This window comes from Heptranchias perlo, chromosome 29, assembly GCF_035084215.1.
Source record: "Heptranchias perlo isolate sHepPer1 chromosome 29, sHepPer1.hap1, whole genome shotgun sequence".
NCBI lineage: Eukaryota > Metazoa > Chordata > Chondrichthyes > Hexanchiformes > Hexanchidae > Heptranchias > Heptranchias perlo.
This window is the reverse complement of record NC_090353.1, coordinates 19270307-19279824: the sequence shown is the minus strand read 5'-3', so window position 1 is coordinate 19279824 and position 9518 is coordinate 19270307. Positions and strand designations below refer to the sequence as shown.

The 9518-nt window shown below is 43.0% G+C and overlaps 1 protein-coding gene across 1 annotated transcript in view; it reads left to right on the top strand.

Annotated features, from left to right (window-relative positions):
* The first annotated feature begins 862 nt into the window (after positions 1-862).
* myo1f (myosin IF) overlaps positions 863-9518 on the top strand; it is a 116438-nt gene continuing 107782 nt past the window's right edge. The window contains exon 1 of the mRNA XM_067968234.1: positions 863-1199. Coding sequence (XP_067824335.1) covers positions 1197-1199 — 3 coding nt within the window. The 5' untranslated portion in view covers positions 863-1196. The remainder of the gene's footprint in view (positions 1200-9518) is intronic.

Sequence of the window (9518 nt, the reverse complement as noted above, 5' to 3'; positions counted from 1 at the left end):
CCATGACCAGAAACAAATAATAGATTTACCCTAAGTAACAGTGTGCACACCTTCCACTCTTATTTCTGAACAATTACCTGCATTTCCAGTAAGTTTTCATGCTTCCATCTCATTACATATCTTAGTTCATCCATCTGTCCATCCAGAAGGACCCTAAGAACTTCCCATTGTAGTACCCAAATGTTTCTCAGATGATTTCAGGGTTTTTGCCTCCACTATTCTCTGCAAATGTATTTCACACATTGATCGCTCTGTGTTGGAGGAAGAACTTCCTGACATCAGTCCTAAAATTACTCTTTACTAGTTTGAACCTGAGTCCCCTTGTTTTACTTCCACAATTTAATTTAAAGTAATATTGCAGGTTTCATTTTCATTCTCTTAACAATCTTATATACGGCTATAAGATCACCTCTCAAATAGCTTCATCCTAGGCCAAAAAAGCAGAGTTTGTCAGGTCTCTCCTCATGACTCAAAACCCTGAAATTACCCCTCATCTGCAGCACTTGGCTGAATCTTCACCATTTTAAGAGTTTCTTCAGATTGAAACGTGTGTGTGTGTGTGTGTGTGTGTGAGTTTAATAAAAACTGAATCAGAGGGAAGATGGATGGAATGTGCACTGGCCAACGATCCGATTGCAACACTTGACCATTGTGAAATGCACAGAATTTGAGAGCTAGATGTTGTAAATGCAGCTCAGAGCGTATAATAGAATGCACCTTTCAGAAGCTCGCACTGCAATTTAAACTTGAAAAGCCAAAAAAAAATCAGTGGGGCTGTATTTAGTTCCTTGAAAATAACGCCTTGTATTTTATATACAGCACATTATATCCTCTTATTCGTTAGTCTGTCATTAGTATCTGCTGCATTTTTTTTCAGTATCCAGTAATTCTTTTGGAAGTGGCCCTTCATTACAGACTGGCGGTTTAAGCAAAATTACCGTATGAACTGCCAATCATACGTTAATGGATAACTGCACACATCAAAAAGGAGGAAGTAGGAGAGGAACTCACTTGCAGCTTACTGCAAAATAACCGGTCCGTTAGCAGAACTCGCCGCTACTAGAAATGATGAAATTCCTTGTTTGAAAATAAAATGCTCATTTAAACAAACCTAAAACGTGGATTGTGGAAAACTTTCAAATTAAGAGTTTACAGTACGGTAATCACAAGGGAAGTGAGTCAGTTACTACTGCAAAATGGTGAGTGCCTGTTGCATTCTTTTCTTTTTTTTTGCTCTGGTCCAAGTTTTTAGCAGCAAGCCCTGTATTCTGATCGCTGGAGCCAGTCTCTTGGCTGGTGGTTGCAATGAGATCCGACAAATTCCAATATTGAAATTGATTGAAATTGTGTTATGCGGGTTGATTTTCGCGACTGTGGATTTTCCTGTCGCCCAATAGGTTTCTGATACTTAAAAAGAAGGTTGTGTTTTACCAATGTCATTTTAACTTTGTGACAGTAAATGTACCAGTCAGTTTTCCAACAGTTCTGAGCAGCATATGTTGTTGTTCTCCAACTTTTACTTAAATTAAGTTGTGTGTTTGGTTTTTTGCACCTTGCACTAATTATGTGTAAAATAGCATTTGGACTCCGATTCCAACTACAACACACAGGATATTTCAGTTGTAAATCACTTTACTTAAACTCCAGGTGAATATTAACTCTTTTAAAAAATCACGAACAGGCAAATGGAAGAAAATAGGAACTAGACAGCCAGCTGAGTGTTAAGTTCGTGGTTTTTTTTGGAAGTAGTCATAAAGTAGTTCATTTATGCAAGCACCGTTAGCACCTTTCTGTTCTTGCTGGATCTCTCGATTACTGTCAGGTTTTTTTGTTTATTGGCATGTAACCCTCCAAGTGAGACCACTGTTTAAATTCTGGCCCATGTAATGGTTTTTATTTATAAACCTATTTGACAGGGTAGAATTTGCAGTTGCCAATAATTGTGGCCCCAATGCTCCGCATGTCTGTTTGACATTCCCCTGTCTGCTATTTTAAATCACGTTTATTTCAAACCTACGCTAATATCGCCAGCAGTAATTTTGGGCATCGTGTTCTAATATTTTACAATCAGAAAATGTTTGAAATGCACAGTAAGTTGATCAGCATCTAGAAGAGCAAAATATGGGTTGAAGCTCAGGTGTGGCACTTCCTGAGTTGGTTCTAAGGTTTTGTTTTGATGATAATGACTCACCTTTATTCCTCTTGAGGCTACTTCAACTGAAAATAGTTAAACCAAGGTAATCCAGATGATCTCACTTCTTCGGCCTCTGGGCTACCATTGGATTTTGTTTTGTCAGTAGAGAATGCACTGTTAAATGGGATTATTATAAATGCGTGTTGTAAAAGGTTTCAATTCAGAAATTAACACAATCATAGAATCGTAGAAAGGTTACGGCACGGAAGGAGGCCATTTGGCCCATCGAGTCCGTACCGGCTCTATGCAAGAGCAATCCAGCTAGTCACACTCACCCCGCCCTATCCCCGTAGCCCTGCAATGTTTTTCCTTTCAAGTACTTATCCAGTTCCCTTTTGAAGGCCATGATTGAATCTGCCTCCACCACCCCCTCTGGCACTGCATTCCAGATCCTAACCACTGGCTGTGGAAAAAAAGTTTTTCCTCATATAACCCTTGGTTCTTTTGCCAATCACCTTAAATCTATATCCTCTGTTTCTTGACCCTTCTGCCAATGGGAACAGCTTCTGTCTATCTACTCTGTCTAGACTCTTCATGATTTTGAATACCTCTATCAAATCTCCTCGCAACCGTCTCTGTTCCAAGGAGAACAAACCCAGCTTCTCCAGCCTATCCACATAACTAAAGTCCCTCATCCCTGGAATCATTCTAATAAATCTCTTCTGCACCCTCTCTAAGGCCTTCACATCTTTCCTAAAGTGCAGTACCCAGAACTGAACACAATACTCCAGCTGTGGTCGAACCAGTGTTTTGTAAAGGTTCATCATGACTTCCATACTTTTGCCCTCTATGCCTCTATTTATAAAGCCCAGGATCTTGTATGCTTTTTTAACAGCTTTCTCAACCTGCCCTGCCACCTTCAATGATTTGTGCACATACACCCCCAAATCTCTCTGTTCCAGTATCCCTTTTAGAATTGTGCCCTCCAGTTTGTATTGCCTCTCCTCGTTCTTCCTACCGAAATGTACTACTTCGCATTTTCCTGCATTAAATTTCATCTGCCACGTGTCCGCCCATGCCACCAGCCTGTCTATATCCTCTTGAAGTCTATCACTATCCTTCTCATTGTTCACTATCCTTCCAAGTTTTGTGTCATCTGCAAATTTTGAAATTGTGCCCTGTAACCCAAGTCCAAGTCATTAATATATATCAAGAAAAGCGATGGTCCCAGGGGAACAACACTGTACACCTCCCTCCAGTCCGAAAAACAACCATTCACCACTACTCTCTGCTTCCTGTCCCTTAGCCAATTCTGTATCCATGTTGCTACTGCCCCCTTTATTCCATGGGCCACAATCTTGATGATAAGCCTACCATGCGGTACTTTATCAAACGCCTTTTGTAAGTCCATAAATACCACATCAGCTGCATTCCGCTCATCTATCCTCTCTGTTACCTCATCAAAAAACTCTATCAGGTTAGTTAAACATGATTTGCCTTTAACAAATCCATACTGGCTTTCCCTAATCAATCCATACTCGTCCAAGTGACTGTTAATTCTGTCCCGGATTATCGTTTCTAAAAGTTTCCCTACCGCTGAGGTTAAACGTAGTTGCTGGGTTTATCACTACACCCTTTTTTGAACAAGGTTGAAATATTTGCAATTCTCCAGTCCTCTGGCACCACCCCCATATCTCTGGATGTTTGGAAGATTATGGCCAGCACCTCCGCAATTACCACCCTTATTTCCCTCAGCAACCTAGGAAGCATCCCTTCCGGACCGGGTGACTTATCTACTTTAAGTACAGCCAGCCTTTCTAGTACCTCCTCTATCAATTTTTAGCCCATCCAGTATCTCGACTGTATCTTCCTTTACTGAGACTCTGGAAACATCTTCTTCCTTGGTAAAGACAGATGCAAAGCACTCATTTAGTACCTCGGCCATGCCCTCTGCTTCCATGAGATCTCGTTTAAGGTCCCTAATCGGCCCCACCCCTCCCCTTACTATCTGTTTACTGTTTACATGCCTGTAGAAGACTTTTGGATTCCCTTTTATGTTGGCCGCCAGTCTATTCTCATATTCTGTCTTGGCCCCTCTTATTTCCATTTTCACTTCCCCTCTGAACTTTCTATATTCTGCCTGCTTCTCAATGTGTTAGCAACCTCACATCTGTCATACGCCCCTTTTTTCCATTTCATCTTACTATCTCTTTTGTCATCCATAGTAGCCCTACCTTTCTGCGTCGTGGGAATGTGCCTAGACTGTATCCGAACCATCTTTTTAAAGGCTGCCCATTGTTCAATTACAGTTTTGCCTGCCAATCTTCGATTCCAATTTAGCCGGGCCAGATCTGTTCTCATCCCATTGAAATTGGCCCTCCTCCAATTGAGTATTTTCACTTTAGATTAGTCCATGTCCTTTTCCATAGCTGTTCTAAACCTTATGATACTATGATTGTTGCTCCCTAAATGCTCCCCCCTCATTTAGGTTCTGAATGAAAGGAGCAGGACCCTCTAAAAAAAGAAAGTCCCACAAATAGCAATGAGATAAATGACCAGTTAATCAGTTAATGTGTTGTTAGTTGAGGAATAAATGTTGGCCAGGACACCAGGAGAATAGCAATGTGGGATCTTTTATGTCCAACTGAACACGTGAACAGGGCCTCTGTTTAACATCTCATCCGAAAGACAGCACCTCTGACAGTGCACTCCTTCAGCACTGCACTGAAGTGTCAGCCTAGATTATGTGCTCAAGACCTGGAATAGGGCTTGAACCCACGACCTTCTGACTCAGAAGAGAGGTTTACCTCTGAACCAAGCTGACACAGTAAAGTTGCACTGAAATCTTTACAGCCATTTATATCTTTGTACGAGTGGATCTCCCATGGCTATCAAAGTTGGGACAAAGTGAATTTCCCTCACTCAACGTGCATGAGTGATGCTGTAGGTGTAGGTATTTAGAACCATAGAACCATAGAAAAGATACAGCACAGAAGGGGGCCATTCGGCCCATCATGTCCACGCCGGCTCGAAGAACAACCAGGTGCCCATTCTAATCCCACCTTCCAGCACCCAGTCCGTAGCCCTGCAACTTACAGCACTTTAGGTGCAGGTCCAGGTACTTTTTAAAAGAGTTGAAGGTCCCTGCCTCTACCACCAATTTGGGCAGCAAATTCCATACACCCACCACCCTCTGGGTAAAAAAGCCTGTGTGGTGGCTGACAGCGATGTCTCCAGAAGAGGCACTTAGGATCGAGGATGCTCTCAATCTCAGTCAGCCTGACCGCCTGAGGGGCCTTCTTCAGTCTGTGGCACTTCTACTGAGCTGCGTTCAGCCTGGCCCAGCCTGCTTTCTGGCTCCTGTAAAGCCCACAGGTAGGGGGAAGACTGCAGTGGTAGTGTTCCAATCATGAGAAACAGAAACCTCATCCATCTGCAGTTCTGCGCAGGTGTCACTGGAAGCCTCCATGTCACTAAGCCTGCTGATCTGTGTGAACAGACTCCATTGCATCAGTAGCATTGCTGAAACTGCTTCTCATTCAGCCAAGCTGATTAGATTAACCTGTCTAAGGATGAAGTCACATTCCAGCCCAGGGGTTTTAGGGCAGCAGTCTAAGAATTCAGGTGAGGTGCTTTGGGACTGCTGCTCAGAGAAGCCCACCAATTCATCTTGGGCCATACCTGTAATGACAGAAAAAGGCAACTGCTAGGAAAAGGAACTCCGTAACACTTTGTATAGAGCTGCCCTGGACAAGCATCTGGCTTGGTGCTGCACATGCTTCTCACCTTGTGTGTCAACGCTTCTGGGCATAACAAAGAGGGTTATAGTGTCAGTTTCATACAAACCCTGCACAGGGACATGTCTTCCTGCTTACCCATCTCCAGCCCCCTGCAGGACATCTTGCCCCTGAATCTCCAGGGCCCTCTCTTCAAATAGTGTCAGCACATATATTGCCCCAGGCCCACTACTGTTGAGATTCACTCCCTTCTATTGTGAGCAGACTTTTCCTGCAAAAACTAAGCTCCGTAAGCACTGTTACCCCATGTGTGATGGTAAACATTATCAGGATTGCGAGGACAGATTTGAGCAGCATGCAGATTCGATGGGAAGGATATCAGCAGAATATTGTTTGCCAGCATGTGGTGAAGGATGTGGGTAGGAAAATGGATTTGGTGGAAGGTACACACAGATGAGGTCATGGTTATCAAAGAGTTGATGAGACTTATTTAACGAGGAAGAGGTGCTGCAACATGTTTCTGTTACTTGGTGCAGATCAGAAATATGAGCTGTCCATGCAGCTGCCTACCTTACCCCACCTGATGATATCACTGAATTTCTTCCCCACTGCAGCCATATCCTGTGCATCATGCTGCTGACGTTCATTGATTCAGCCACCTGTTGCTATGCTTTCCTTGTAACTGCCTTTAACACCTTGCATCCGTGGTGTGGAAAGGGAACTCCCCTTGCTCTGCTGAACTTCCTACAGCAACAGTTCAGTACTGTACTGCTCAAAGCAGGGTGAACTGCTACCTGACATTTCAAGATTCTACATGAAACGCGGCAAAGGCCTAACTGTTGCCACAGCAGGAAATAAATCCAAATACTGACAGAAGAAGGAACAAAAGATTTGAGCAGAAGTATGAAATTCACAACAAATTTCTCAAGAAAGAAACCACTCCGGAAACAAATGCAGCCAGTCAGAAGTAGCCAACTCAATTTACACTGCTCTTTGAAGCGGTCACAGGCCTTTAAGGGCTACAGAATCACAGCACAGCGCCCAGGTCGATATCAGTGACTGATAGAATGCCATGATACACAAAAGGGACAAAAATGGGAATTGTAACACAAACATTTAATAGCTGAGATCAGGTAGGTTTTCTCTGTTCTTGCACTGCCAGCCTGTATCAGAAGATTGTGGGCATGCATGCAGTTTTCTAATGTGCTGGCAATGGGTGAGGTACCTCACCATGGATAAGGACTTTAAAAATCTACCCTTATATATGAACTTTATAGCGAGTTTGGGTGTTTCAAATAATGAGCTGACAATGTCGATCCATCTGTGCATTCAATTCTTGTGCACATTTAAGGTTCATTTGGCAGGAGAGAGTTTGCATGAGGGTCAATTTCTGATCCACAGTCATTTTTCATTATAAGAATAGAAAAGAATAGAAATATACAGCAGGTCAGTCAGCATCTGTAAAGAGAAAAGACCAGTTACGATCTTTCAGTGTCTAACCTTTCATCAGAACTGTTGTGACCTGCTATTTATTTCTAGTATTTTTTATTTTTGTTTCAGCTTTGCAGTTGTTCTTTTATTATACCTCATTATAACAATGTTGTACAACCTTTTAATCCACAAACAAGCTCCATTCATCAATTCAATGTCAGAAGACATTTTTGGAATATTTCTTACTGCTTGGGACTATATAAAATTAATAGATTGCGCAAGGAAATGCAATGATCAAAGGCTTGTGCGTAACTAATGTTATTGAACTCAAAGAAAACTATATTTGGGCCCTCCTCTGCCCATTGAAAGTCCCAAAATGGAAAGTTTGCAGCACTGACTTGAAAGCAATGGCTTTGTATTCCATCCTACTCACACTGCAGCATGTTGGGCAATCACAACCAATACTCATTAAAAACTGAATACAGGCTGCAGATTGCCATTCTACACTCTGTAGCTGAGGCAGTATAGATGTAAAGGAAACCTTCATTTCAAAGAATTTAAAGAAAATACCACATCAGGTGATACTTTTAATCATGTTTATTTTGTTCAGTTGAAGCCACGGCCATTTATTAAGCTACTACTCAGTTGCAACCACAAAAACAAGCAATAGTTCCATGGAGATTCCAGTTCTAAATAAAGATAGTAAGTATATCAAGTTTCCATGCAAGCGACATTATGATGATACAAAATTGAATCAGTGATTTTAGCAGAAAGCCTTCAATGAGTCCTGCAGCATTTCAATAAGTACAGAGCTTTCAATGAAAAAATAAACTATAAATGTTGGAAATCAGATGAGGGCTGCACCCAGAATTCTAATCTTTCTCCATCAGATGCCGATCAACCTGCTGTGCCACTTGGATCACATGGATTTTTGTTTGTACAGAGCTTTGGGGAAAACCTGTTTGTTACTGTCTTTACACCTCTGCCTAGCTATATCGAAACAGCAATGCTTCTGGGATTACATCTCTTCGCTGTTTGGCTCTGGAGAGGTTCCCCTGGAAGGCCATGCCCTTTGCTTTACACATTCCCTTTTACCTTTTTTATGAAGAGGATCAGGAAGAACAACACAAGGAAGCCAGGCTGATCGGGCTCCATTGGGATCGTCTGACACCTACCTGCAGGTACCCACACCACCACCTGAGCAGACCCAGACGGTCTTATCTGAACCTCTGAAATCGCCACGCCCTCAGGAAGGCTGCATTTCCCTCACAAGCCAACAGACTTGTGCCAGCTACTTGCCCCGGACCTGGAGCCCAGCTGAACCAGAGCTAACCGTGCTGCCAGTGGCAGTAAAAATAACTGTGGCCCTGAACTTCTAGGCCTCTGCTTCCTTGTAAGCAGCACAGGGGACATTTCATCCAATCAGCTTCCTACCATTACATCAAGCAGATAACTGTGCGAACAGTCCAGTTCACCTCCTTTCTTATGGACCTTCCATATCAAGGTAAAAAGGTTGTCCATTTTTACAGATTGGCTGGATTTCCCCAGGTCCATGAGACCATTAATGGGATCCACATCTCCATACATGCCCCCTTTCAACCCGGTCAACAGGAAAGGATATCATTCCCTAAATGAGCAGCTGGTGTGCTGTGCAAAGCACCTAATGGTAAATGTGAATGCATTGCTATCGTTGGAGCTGCCACAATGCTTTGTTTTAAGACAGCCACCAATCCGTTTGCTCTTCACAGATCAAAGGTAGGTGTCTGAATGACCAGTGACCAAGCTCACCCTCTGCAACAATGGCTAATGACATTGTATCACGGGTTTTAGGTTCTGATCCAATGAGGCTCATATTGCCACCGGGAATGTAACTGGGCAGATCATAGTGATGCTGAAGGTACACTTCAGGTGCCTGGGTAGAACTGGGGAAGTGTTCCATTGACGGTTATGCTAGTGTCTCTCACGTCATTGTGGTTTGCTGCATGCTGCACAATTTTGTCATCTGCAAAGGACTGCTGATTAAATGACCAAGGGATAAAGAGGCAGCTGACCAGGGTGAGCAGGCAGCCGAGGCATTGATTGAGGAAGAGGACTTACAGGTGGACCCTTTGAGAGAAGCCTCGCGGATGTGGCCACAGCCTATAAAGGACATGTTCAGCTGAATAAGATCCTATCCTCCTGCATAATCAATCCTGCTATTATGGTCCCTTTTTGGC